At 44.3% G+C, this 13,572-nt stretch overlaps 1 protein-coding gene across 1 annotated transcript in view; it reads left to right on the top strand.

Annotated features, from left to right (window-relative positions):
• Window positions 1-13,052, top strand: part of LOC133118707 (pro-neuregulin-3, membrane-bound isoform-like) — a 229,506-nt gene extending 216,454 nt beyond the window's left edge. Inside the window, exons 8-9 of the mRNA XM_061228865.1 lie at window positions 1,839-2,024; window positions 12,366-13,052. Of these exons, the coding sequence (XP_061084849.1) occupies window positions 1,839-2,024; window positions 12,366-12,942 (763 nt within the window). The 3' untranslated portion in view covers window positions 12,943-13,052. The remainder of the gene's footprint in view (window positions 1-1,838; window positions 2,025-12,365) is intronic.
• The last annotated feature ends 520 nt before the right edge of the window (window positions 13,053-13,572 follow it).

Raw genomic sequence — 13,572 nt, 5'->3', positions numbered from 1 at the left:
AACCAGGTCACCAGCACCTGGTCCATCTCTGCAAACAAACACAGGAAGTCATATGAGGCCATAAGTTTTACCAACGTTTCTCTACTTCACATGAAAGTATTCAAGTCCAAGAATCACCACAACTGGAGCCAGTTTCATCTCATCAACTTGAATTACTTTGGCATACATCACATTATATAATTTATATTATAGCAGACAGTTGGTTGCACTGAATAATTCATATTGAAAGAAAATCTTGGGAGATCAGTTAAAACATTATTGCTGACCTTGCCGTGCTTAGAACCGTCACATATACATAGTTCTGCCACATTTCTCTTCATTCAGATCCATCTGAAGCAATACTCCTTGTTGAAAACTGTCACGTTTATTGGGCTAGCAAAAACCATGAAAAAGCATTTTGGACTTTTTAGTTGTGTAATGGGAGGTTTTTTCCCACAAGTACATGCACCTCCACTGGAAGACTGCATGGGGGTTTCACAGCAGCATGTGAGTTATTATTATTAAAGAGAGAATAATAATAACGTTCCCTGAAAGTATGCTTGGATATACTTTACAGTAATCCAGGGAGAGGCAGTGAACCAAGAAATTGAATTATCTACAGTATGGCATAACAGCAGCGGCGATAATAATAATAATAGATTTACAGAACGTTAAAATGAATTACAGTCACTGTAATTGGTGATAAACATGGTAATCTTCCATTCTGTAATGGTGTCGAGAACACAACTGCATTGTGGGCAACACCCAAAAATAAATAAATCTGACTCCATTTATGAGCAAATGGTGGGATCGTAACGGCCTACGTAGCAGTTTGCGGTTTCAGAATCACTTGTCTTAAGTCCTTGCCAAGTTTATTTGCCAAGAAGACTTTTCTCATCAGCATTCCCCAAGTATAGAAAATAAAACAACTAGAATGGTTCTACTTGTTAAAGGTAGCATGCACTGCTATGTGAGCTACTATACGCAGCCAGACTGGATAGGATTGGTTCAGAATCCTTCCTCAGGAGCAAATGTAATCCCCTTTCTACCATAGAAGAACCAGCTGGGCTTTCCAGAACACCTGCTAACACCATGTCGGCCAGGACAGTTTTACACAAAACTGGAAGTGTAACATTTGTCCGGTCGGAGTGTTTTATATCTGTACGCGCGCCGAAATCCTCCGGGTCGCCCCAGGAGCTGGCCCTGGGCTCTCCGCGCGAGAGTGAATCAGAAACGCGGTGAAAGCCGGGCCTTCTTGTGCCAAAAGCGCCGAAGCCGCTGTGACCCCAGCAGTCCCGTCAGGATTTCCTGCCTCAGTATTTTGTTCCGCTTGAGTTGGTCGAGCTGAACGGAGTGCCGCTATAACCCCGGCCGGCGTTTCCTGGCATGGCGCTCGCCTTCTGACAGGGAAAGCGAAACGTCTCTTTTTCCCTTTTTTTGTTTCTCTTTTTTTCAAACGGGAGAAAAGTTTATTTTCACTTGATTCCTTTTCCGTAACTCAAACACAGCAGCCGATAAAGGCAGTGCTTTCGGTCGCATCCATATGTTCGCATGCGTTTCTTTTTAGCAGCTTTTCAATATCTAATTACCACAAGGGCCTACCCAATTAGTAATTAAGGACACGCGCTTTAATAACAAACCTTCTCAAACTGAGATTAAGGTATCAGAGGAGAGAGGTCCAGTTCTCATCAGAAGAGGAAAGAGACCTGTCCCACTTGCTGTCCAATCACATGGATGGTTGGTTTATAAGCCTATGTCAGAACCTTCTCAAAATGAAACCTTCACTGAGTCTGAAGGTGCGGTTGCACTCGTTAAAAGAGTGACCTTTGACCCTTACATTGCCCCTATTTTAATTTCAGGAGTGGGTCCCTCTCTTACAGTCCAGACCAGAGAAGCAGAGCTGGCCACCGAACAGGCCCTCGGAGAACCCCGCCCATTTCCAGAGGACGGCTGAATCATATTGGAGGGTCTAGGGATTCTGGCCCCGCCTACCAGCACCTGCAAGAGGTGGAGTCTTCAGAGAGGGAGGTGGAGTCTTTGAGAGGGTAAGACAGGTCTTAGTGGCAGAAAAACACATTTCCTAGAAGGCTGATGCATCAAATACTTGTACAGCCCTCATGTTTTCACGTTTGTATAAATGCTATCACTGAGTAAGTATTTTTACATACATACACGACATACTTGACAAATGGATGGACTCCATAAAATAAATCCATAAATAAAGCTTAAAGTTATAATATAATAGTTATAAAAAATAAAAAGACTAAAGTTCATGGCATAGTGATGACATGAAAGGCCCTTTCCCAGTTTAAACACTTTTGTTTGTTCTACATACCTGTATGTTTCATAGTATACAGTATACCAATTATACAAATTTTCAGTGTGCATACTTGCCTTTTTGAGGACCTGAGGCAAATAATATAAAGTAGTGTATGTACGGAAGGGAAAGTTCAGCTCCACAGCCATATAAAGCCAATGGGGAACTGTCTTTGGGTGATTGACATGACTTTGTACCCAACAGGAACTGGTAAGGATGTCTCAAAGAAACAGAATATATTCTTTCCGCAAAGTAGGTCGCATGCAGCATTGGTCGTTAGTTTCCCACAAAATGGAGGCTGTCTCCAAAAGAAAAATGCCACAAAGCTCTTTTTTGTGTCTCTCGCATATCAGTGGAAATCCGAATGAAGTCAACAGCCTGCAGACACAGCCCTTTGTTTTTATTTCAGACAGACGGAGGGATTTACTCTCAATTGTGAAATCTGACGATTCAATTTGAGTTTGTTCACCCAGAGATCCAGTGTTGTTACATGGCCATTAAATGCAGCACCCCTGACAGGCAGTTTAATGCACTAAACTAACTAATGCACTGCCTCAGAAAGCAGAAAATGTAGGGGCGATTGGCTTTTATTAATGCTATGCTCACAAAGCACCTGTTCACAGAGACACCTCAGAGCAGTCAGGGGTTTGTTAAAATAAGCCCGGGCCCCCCTCAAAGGGGATAAGCCCCACCCACAGAGACCTAGTAGGGACTTAGCTGTTTTGTTCACCCTTCTGTTCTGATAGAACTTAATTTGCTCATTTATCCTGTGTGTGTATATATGTGTGTATGTATTGCAGAATGTGAAAGAAATACAGTGCATGCATGCACTATTAATGAAATACTGTTGATGCAAACATGTCATAATGTGTTTTTGAATATTCATGACTGTTCTTTTGCCACAGTCCCTCAAAGGCTTTTCTGTGCAAGATGTTTTCTGTACTTTGCTTAAGTACTGTAAGCAAAACACACATTCGCAGGCACGTGCAAACAAACACACACACACGCGCGCACACACACACACACACACACACACACTCAGTGAGTAGGTTAGGGTTGACCTATTTTCACAAATTATCACTGAAAAAGGGGACCATTCTGCTTGCATACTAATTTCTAATACTCAAGATTCTCCCGGCATGAGAAGCTGTTTGGATGAGAACTGGCCATTCAGCTTATCTAGGCAAGCCATTTGTCTGCTCTTTAATATTGGCTTGCCGCTTCCACAGCAAGCTGCTAAATTATTACATGCATGAATAATTCTGTGAGAAGAGAAAAAAAATTCATTTCCAAGGATCAGTGTGAACTGTCACCAATTTTCACTTAGGCCTCCTTATTTTGGCAGAAATTAACTTGAAATAGCATCTGTTGTTCATTGGCCTATTACCCTTTCAAAAGTTAAGGATGTCAGTCACATAGTTTCCCTCGAGTAGACCGTTAAGTCATAGCAAGTCCAGGAACTTCTTAGTTCTTTAACTCATCGCTGTCCTTCTTAAAGAGTAAGGGGAAAATGTGTCCTGCTTCTTTGATTGATTTTTGCTACGTCCCAGCATCCCATATCTCATTCATATTTTTCTTGCTCTGGGACGATGATTGTGATGTATTGTTTGAAATGTGCAGTTAGCTGTTTACTACGTTACCCGCCGTCCCCCGTCAGGAGAGATGCTGCAGCTGTTTGCCTGTGCTGGACTGAGCTGATGTGCAGTGCTGATCACAGGCTCCTGAGCACTGCACTGGAGGAGTACCAGAGCGCTGCCCTAAAACTGGAGCTCCCCTGACACCCCTTCTCCTTCTCCCCCACACGTCTAGTCCCCCTGCCGGCAAACATCCCTGAGCCAGGCTTGTTCAGTTCTTGTTCAGACTAGAACATCAGATACCTGGGTGATTTATAAAAGGAAAAAATATACATGACACTCTATCCCAGATAAAATCTCTAACATTGCAAAATTCCCATCCTGACATCTTTTCAAATGGCAGTTTTGTAAAGATCAGTCAGATTCTTCTCAAGTGAAACACATCTAACTCCGTTTCAGGATTCCAAAAAAAAAAAAACGAAAGTATGGTTGCTTAAAAAAAACAAAAAAAAAAACTGACTCAAGTGGAAGCAACCAAGTGCATTCACAAGTGCCTGTCACTGAGGCGATGCGTAATGATGTCACTGAGATGATGCGTAATGATGCCACTGATATGATGCGTACTGATGTCACTGAGAGGATGCGTAATCATGCCACTGAGGTGATGCATGATGATGTCACTGAGATGATGCGTAATGACGTCACTGAGATGATGCATAATGATGTCACTGAGAGGATGCGTAATGATGTCACAGATGATGCATAATGATGTCACTGAGATGATGCATAATGATGTCACTGAGATGATACGTAATGACGTCACATGATCTGCTTCATGTTGATTGGTGTTCTCCACCTGCCTCTTCCGCCGTCAAACCCCACACCGCTACTCTCTCTATCAAGTCTTTCCAAATAAAGCGTTACCGCGTAGACCCACGCTTTTGTTCAGACACAGTTCATTTCATTCCCACAGTTTTGAGAGGCAGTTTTTTATTTTTATTAAGAAAAGTCAACAGACTACATCCTTCCACCTTATTCTCTTTTCACAGACTTTATTGAGCAGAGTTCCCAGTGAGTAGCTCCTACCTTAGAAAATAATGTTATGTGATCTCAGCCCTTCTGAGACAGATTGAAAGAGAGATGATGGACCCTGTTGGAAAAATGGTAAATGGCAGGCATTTATATAGCACCTTTATCAAAAGCGCTGTACAATTGATGCTTCTCCATTCACCCATTCATACACACACAGTGATTGGCTGCCATGCAAGGCCCCGACCAGCTGGTCAGGAGCATTTGGGGGTTAGGTGTCTTGCTCAGGGACACTTCGACACAGCCCGGGCAGGGGATCGAACCGGCAACCCTCCGACTGCCAGATGACTGCTCTTACTGCCTGAGCCATATCGCCCCCATAAAAACTGTGCCCATATTTAGCACAGACAAAGCCAGCATGGCCTCACCAGGCAGACTGGCAGGTGCCTGCAGACCCAGAATCCCACACAGGTTGTGCCACTTTCAGGAAGAGGAGACCCAGCGGTCATATACATTGCAAAAACCAAAACAAAGTCAGTTTCAACAAGTATTTTAGTTTTATATTTAGACTTAAAATCTTACTGTACTGCCCTTGGTCTTAACATGTGCAAAAAGTGCTGTAGATATATGGAGTTTTGCTGGTGGTTGTGTTTGAGTGAGAAAATAATGATGACTGAATGCATTTTGTGTCAAAGCAATGAAAAATGATCCACATAGACGGCTGTTGTTCCAGCTGTATTCAGAGTTTTGAAAAAGCGTACTCAGTATTAGGACGTAGGTCTAACCAATTGTAAAAAAAAAACCCAACAACAACAAGCTTAATATCTTCTACTTGAGAGGGAAGAAGAGATTTTAAGCCTCATTACAAGACTAAAATGCTTGTTAAGACAGAGTGTAGCAGGTGCTTCACCCAGAGCAACTTAAACGCTTTCCTTGAAACATTACAGCTGGATATTTACTGAAGCAGTTCAGGTTAAGTACTTTAGCTCAGGGGTACAGCAGCACCTGCTCCCCTGGGAGTGGAACCAACAACCTCAGAGCACAGTTCAGTATGCCGCCATTACGCTACACTGCCGCTCCACTTCCTAACACAGTGCCAGGAGGCTAGAGAGGATGAGAGGCCTGAACTTCCCCTGAACACGAGACCCTTCCAGAGACCGGGAGGCTGGCGTTCCCCTGGGGAGAGGGGAGGGAATGAGTCTCTGTGCCAGTGCAATGCAGCGTGTGCTGTAATCTGAGAGGGACAGTCCGTGATACAAATACAGGAAATATAATAAAGCCGCATCGCATGTACGCGTTCTCGACGGCTGCTTAACGCAGATGTCTTTTAGACGCCGCGCATTCCCCCCGTCCTCTTTTATTCCTCTTTGTTTCACGTATTCCTTGGCAGCTTATGTGTAATTGCTATGCCAGTGAAGGCTATTTGAATTTGAATATGAATGCGGAAACCTGGAGAGGGGTGGGGGGGTGGGGGGGGTTGCGGGGGAATGAAGCGAGGGCGATGCGTTTCACATAAACCGCGCATTCCTGTCCAAAGCCGGCACAAAGGATAGACAGAGAGACTGTATTGTGAGAGTATCTGTGCTGTTGTGACTGGAAGCGGAGCCTGGAAGATTTTCGCGCTCTTATTTCCGCCTGACAGGAAGCCCCGCGCTCTTATCTCACACAAACGGCTCACGGAGAGGCTCGCTCCGCGCTGCCTTTTTGTTAGCAGTATTTTTAGATAAAGGCATCTGTCAGATTACTCCCAGCTCTCCTGTACATCCTGCCAGGAGAATATGTATGCATAATTGAGGAATGCAAATGGCTCGCCGTCGCTGCGGACCCACCATTTAGCATCAGAGCGACAGGAGGACTCTGGGATAGATTAGCCTGCTTCCTCTATCTGCGGTCTCTATCTGCGAGGTCGCTTTAATCATAATTGCTTCCAGCGACAAGGTCGTTCCTGCGACGGTAGCACTGAAGTGCGGCCCCCTCCTCACGTTCCCCCTCTGTCTCCCCCCTCCCTTCCACCACGCCCCTATCTCCTAATCCATCTTTTCTCACTTTCACTCACGCGTTTTCTATCTCTCTCATCTCTCATCCCTCTGCCGCTCGTCTGTCTTGTTTCAGCAATGACTCATTTAGTCAGGGTTTGGACAGTGGCGTTGGCGAACCGTCTCCTTTCCCCCCCTTTGAGATAGTCAGTCCCCTTCATGGTAGCCCTAACCCTCTAGCTAAAAACAAGCTCTTTCTCTCTGTCTCTGTGTCTCTCTCTGTCTCTCTCTCCCTGTCTCTCTCTCTCCCTTTCTCTGTCTCTCTCACTCTGTCTTTCTCTCTCTCTTTCTCTCTTTCTCTTTCTCTTTCTCTCTGTATCTCTCTCTCTCGCACTCATGCAGGATCACGTGCATGTAGGCGGTGGTGGGTGAGGCGGTTGGGGAGGGGGTGTTATAGTGCCGCAGTATGCAGCATAGCTCTGGGTCTTCTAGGAAAGCTCCGTAGGGCTAAGGAGCTCTGGGAGTGTCGGAGACCGGTGTTAGAAGCCCACTGCCTGGCCAGCGCTTTAATCAGGGGTTTCGGAAACCCTCTAAACCCTCTCAGGTACTGTGTGCTCGCAATTAGTCTTCCCTCAAAGCCTCTCCTCCCATCCTGGTGGCGAGCAGCATTCAGAGAGGGAGATTACAGGTGGTGCTTCATTAAAAAATGATAAATCTTTCTTTCTCCATGCGGCACGATAAATTATTTTAATCTCGGATCTGATAAGATTGCGCCACAGTTAATCATGTCTGCCGGATCCTGCCGGTGATTGCTGCAACAAACGATGTCTGTCGCGCAAGACGACGCAATGCAAACCCTGGAGCTGATTAATTAAACAGCCTGTCACAATCCAGTCAGTAGGCTTGTAACGTTTTATTCATTTTATTCACCGTGTAGAAATTACAGCACTTTTCATACGTAGCCCCCCCCCCCCCCCCCCCCTCGATATTTCAGAGCCATAACGTTTGGGACAAATGGCTGAGTTAGTCAGTGGTAGTCTGTGTTCAATCACTTCCTTAGTGCAGGTATACGATAGCTTTCTGCATCTTGTCTTGATTCTAAGCTTTTGATTGCCTTTGGAGTCTACTATTGCCGTTTGTCAGCATGAGGACCAGATTTGTGCCAATTAAAGTCAAGGAAGCCATTACGGGGCTGAGAAATGAGAAAAAAACGATCAGAGACACAGGCTAAACCTAAGGCTTACCAGGATCAACATTTTAACATCATTAAAAAGACATCTCCGGTGAGCTCAGTAATCACAATGGACCTGGTCTGCCAAGGAAGACCTCTGCAGTTAATGACTGAAGAATCCTCACCATCATGAAGAAAAAACCCCAAACACCTGTCTGACAGACCCAAACACTCTTAGGAAGGCATGTGGGGATGTGTCAGTGTACTCTCCATAGAAGACTTTCACCAACAGAACTACAGAGCCTGGACTGCAAGATGCAAACCACAAGTTAGCCACAAATACAGGTTATTGCTTGCTATGAAGTGCCTAAATGAGTCTGCAGAGTTCTGCAGGTCTTACAGCAAGACAATGGGCCTTATCCAAGAACTACTTGTACAATCAGATTTGATCCTAAATCGCTTGTATGCACTTTTCACTCATTTTAAATTTGTCTAGGTTGGAACGGCATTTAGTGAGTAGCCCCCTCCTGTCGTACGAGTAAACGCATTCCATTCATTTCCTATGGAGAGGCTTGCAGTGCAGAACCTCGGATCAAACTTTATAAACAAATATTAATCAAGATTCAGCAGCAGCATTGTTTATTTCTGGCCTCAAATGTTTTCAGAAATGTATTTTAGTGGACTGCTTTGGAGGAATTTGAGAAAGTTCATCAACAGTCCACCACATGATTATGTTTTGACAAAAACCAATGAACCGCTGTCTACCCAATCAGGTACCAACTACGTGAGAGATCCCTTGTTCTTCTTACTGTCATTGGCCAACTATCGGCCCAAACCCACCTGCAGTACCGTATATTCTGAATTTCTGTATGTTTACACTAGGACTCGGAACTGTACTGTCCTCTCAGGTCTACTTTTGCACTTGTTCTTGTGATTGATTTGCACTTTGTTGTACGTCGCTCTGGATAAGAGCGTCTGCTAAATGCCACGTAATGTAATGTAATATACTGTATTATAACGGACAATATACTATAGTATTATACTGTATTATTAATTTAGGACAGTCTCCTGAAGTTAGAAGCGTTTGTTGAATCTGACCTGGCTTGTACGAGCCCTTTGTCTGAAAAAAGTCAGAGAAATCTCTGATAACAATACGAAAATGTTCTTGCTTGAGGCCCAATGTTCCCAAACATACTGCTAAAGGAACAAAGAAAAAGTTATTCAAAGTGAACATGCATTTCATATCCATCCATCCATTATCTTAACCCGCTTATCCTGAACAGGGTCGCAGGGGGGCTGGAGCCTATCCCAGCATACATTGGGCGAAAGGATGCATTTCATATGCTGAAGATAAAACTTAAGGCAACTAGACCCTAAAACAAATAGGACATGAAGTTGCAGAATAGCCTCTCCAAAGAAGAGCATCTGGTGATGTCTCCGGGTCGCAGAATACAACCAGTCACTGCATGCATAGCGTATGTGGCCAAACACTAAACATGTCTAATTTCATTTCCATAACATTAAATGTTAGGGAGTTCACTGTACATGTATATAAAAATCGACAGGCTAATTGGAGTATAATAACAAATACAGATGTACACTGTGCTCTTTCTCATAAAACAGTGACAGGGTTCTGACTGGCAGCTATGACTGTCACAGAACAGAAAGCCCTGGGTTCGTCTCTCTTCTGCTGGGAGGAAGACGGTGCTGGTTAGCTCGGTACCATCTGTGCGTTTTAACCTGGATCCTGTCCCAGCGAGGCCAGGCAGTACGACCTCAGCTAATCGCTACTTTCACTAAAACGGCTTAATAAGATGCCCATAATTAATTTGCATGCGATTTACAGAGTGCCAGAAATCCATCTCTCTGCCACCACAGAGCAGCTGAATCATTCATTAAAGCAGAGAGGGGGGTCCTCTTATCCACGTTTTTTAGTGCCCGCACAACCCCATCTACCTACCACTGCTAATGATCGACATTTCCATTGGTTCCCCCTTTCCGCATAGCCATGGACCTCAATGTTTGTCTCTTTCAGGACCCTTTCTGAGATGTATGACTTCCAGGATTACAAAGCTGCAACAAAGGCTTAAATCTCTGATTAGGCCATTTTGGGAGATAGAACTCAAAGTTAAATATTGATATAATGAAAGGCACTGGTCCATGTCAAGGATTAGACATAATTACAAAAAGATTATTGGTAACGAGAATCTTCCCCAGTTTCACCTCCATCGGAAACCCCGGCTAATTAATCAGGGGCGTGCTAACAGACAGCATGTGTCAAGCAAAGAAAATCACCAGCAGGCAGTACAAGCACAGCACAGAACCCAGAACCACATATAAAACATAAACCACATTTTTATCAACATATTTTAATGCCGTCATTACTGGTCCTTGACAACCAAGCTGCCTGACAGATTTATCAATCTAAGTATCTGTATGTTTAGAAATTTTTAAAAATAATTTAAGCTGTTACGTAAATCAGCCTGAACATCACATTCATTGTTTCATTTGAAATCCAGCTGGAGTACAGTGCCAAAACAGCACACGTTGTGTCACTGTCCAAATACTTACAAACCGCACTGTATATATATATAATGGATATATACTGTACAGTACCCTCCAACATTAGTCACACCCTTAAGAAAGATGAGATGAAAGTCTCTATAAAATAAATAGCACAGTTAATGAGGTAGGTTGTATGCGCAATAATTGTGAAGATTGGGCGGATTACATTGTTCTACACTAATACAATTTTGTGAGCCATTCTCAGGACAGAATAGTGGTAAATTATTAAACATTCTTAAGTAGGGCAAAATGTCTAGTGATTCTGTATAGATCAGACAGCATGTTAATAATATGTGTTTAATCAGGGAAGACGTGCCAGGGAGAATTGAACAGAGTTTAAGTACAGAACAGAACAGAGTATGCTTTTTAATAGCTTTGGTTGCCTGTGTATAACTGAAGCCTTTTATCTTACTGCCGGGATGACAGGTAATATGTCAGTCTTGTTATGATGGCTTCTGTTTAAGCTGCTCAAGATAAGAGTTTTCCAAGTAAGTAATAACAGAAGCTGTTGTTGCAAGCAGGAAGCTAGGGGGCCAAAAACAAGCCGCCTCTTAACAAGAGAAATAACTTCCAGAGTTTCCAGCATAGAGGGCTCACAGACAGCATAACAGTGTTTTATGATAGTGGCTTCTTTGCACTTGTATTAAATAGGATTTCTTTTGTCCTTTCAAATTTTAAGCTCAACGTGGGGGGAGATGCACTCTTGGTAACTGATTCAAAGCTCCGGTTTCCCGTACAATAACATGGATTTGCTTAAACTGTACGGTTTAGTCCAAATGGCAAATGGACTGCATTTATTTAGCACTTTATCCAAAGCGCTTTACAATTGATGCCTCTCATTCACCCATGCACACACACACACACACACACACATTAGCTCAGGAGGGCTCTCCCCTCCTGAGCTAATATCACCCACCCCGAGACCAAGCCAGGCTTTTGCCATTGAGTTCACAGAACCATGTGGTCTCTGTCGTGTCCCCTAGATTTGACCAATAGGGATTTTTTTCTGGCCTCATACAGAAAGTGTTAAGTTTGATTGGCTTATTGTTGCCATGTTTTATAATCATAAAGGCAAGGCATCCCAAATGTGTGCTTTGTTCTTGTGAAAATGTCTTATACTACATCAAGAAAATGTGGGATAATCAGGAAGTTCTTCTGGCTGTTAGAAAGATATTTTAATGAGGTCCACTGTTGTCTCTGTGTACGGAACTTGGCATTGGTTGGACAATCTGGGATTCTGTTTTGCTCAATTGCATATTGTGGTTTATAGCTGAAATTTGTGTGGTGGCCAATACTTTGACCTTCATATTTGGTGGCCATGGACAATTCATCAAGCTTAACTATAACAGTCTTGATTTGGACAAACTTGACTCAGGCCATATTTCATGTTAATCATTTGTGAAATTTAAAGAAGTATATATGTTTCTATATGAACAAATGCTTGTTATTTTGTTATTCTGCTCAGACCTTTGTAACCTCAACAAAGCTATGTTATTATTATGTGTGAATTAATAAGCAGTTCTAGGTACCAGGGGATTCAAGAAACCAGCCAATGTCTGCTGTTGGAAGGGGGCATCATTGAGTCTGTGCTTACACACAGGCATCTGATGAGACGCCTATATGGAACAGGCCCTCTGAGAAACCCTGATCAGTGACCTCTGACCTCCAGCCATCATGGAGAAGTGTCTCCATTGCTGTAAATGTGAGGTAATGGACCACACCCTAACGCCTCCCTCCCTCTCTCTCCCCTGTAGGCACCGCTCTGAAGGGCTGATCTGCGACCCCCGGCAGGACTCCTACTTAAATATGCAAGGCCCCCAGTGTGGCGGGCGAGCCGCGGTGCCCTGCAGCCGTCTGGACCGGGCCACGGTCTGCTCCGCCTCCCCCCCACCCTACCGCTCCTGCTCCGTTCCCATCATCCCCTCCGTCCAGGGACACTACGACGACACTTCCTGTATGCAAACGGCCGGCGGGGCGGGCAGCCGCAGCGTGGCGCCTCCCGGAGACGCGGAGGAGGGCCTCTCCGAGGCGGGGGGAAGCACCTCCTCCCCCGCGTCCTCCTTCTCCTCCTCGCAGGGCACCGGAGCGGAGCAGCAGGAGGCCGTGGCACTGCTCCTGGATGAAGCGCAACAGCAGCTGAGGGTGCTAGCGCATGCCCACAGGAAGCAGGAAGACACAGGCTCCACCCACACTGTCGCCAGGGAGACTGCCTGCTTCCTGTCGCTCGCCGGGGGCGAAGTCGGGGGGTTGGCCCTGAGCGGGCCGCCTGAGACCCGATTGGTGAAGCCCAGCAGAGAACCACACAGAGACTCCGCCCAGCCCTGCGAGTGAGTGGAGGCGTGGCCCTTCTTTGTCTTGGGACCAATCACAATTCAGCCCCCGTGTTTTCCTGAAACCAAGACTGCAGTGTTTTTGCAGGGAGGGGTAAACGTGTGAAAAAAAGCTACTTTAAAAATAACTGACTTATTAAAAAAATAAAATAAAAACAAAAACACAATGTGCATAAATTTTGGAAGAGTTAGAAGAAGGAACGGTGAGTGAGAGTTTAAAAATGTATCAAAAAAAGAGAAATTATTTATATGCATTTATTTAAATGACAAGCTTCTACTTAGAAAAACCAAATAGTCTGTCATCTCCATTGTGTTTTTAAGTGTAAAAAATAAAATTATATATATATATGTATACACATATATATTCATATATATGTATATAAATATATATATTTAAATATATATGAAACAAAATGTGACCAAGTAAATGAAGAATCTGAGAATGATGTACGTTTTCTGTTGGAGCAGCTCCCTCTCATCGTTCAGCCTTGGAGCTCAGCTGTACAGACTCCCCCCCCCCCCCCCCCCCCCCCTCCCCAAACCCCCAGATCTGTACGTTTACCCGTCTCCAGGACGCGGAGAGCTTGACGTTCGCCTGGCTAGCGGCCGGTAGATTGTGCGTTCACTGTGT

Source organism: Conger conger, chromosome 18, assembly GCF_963514075.1.
Source record: "Conger conger chromosome 18, fConCon1.1, whole genome shotgun sequence".
Lineage (NCBI taxonomy): Eukaryota > Metazoa > Chordata > Actinopteri > Anguilliformes > Congridae > Conger > Conger conger.
Note: the sequence above shows the minus strand (reverse complement) of the source record. Positions and strands in the feature narration are given on the sequence as shown.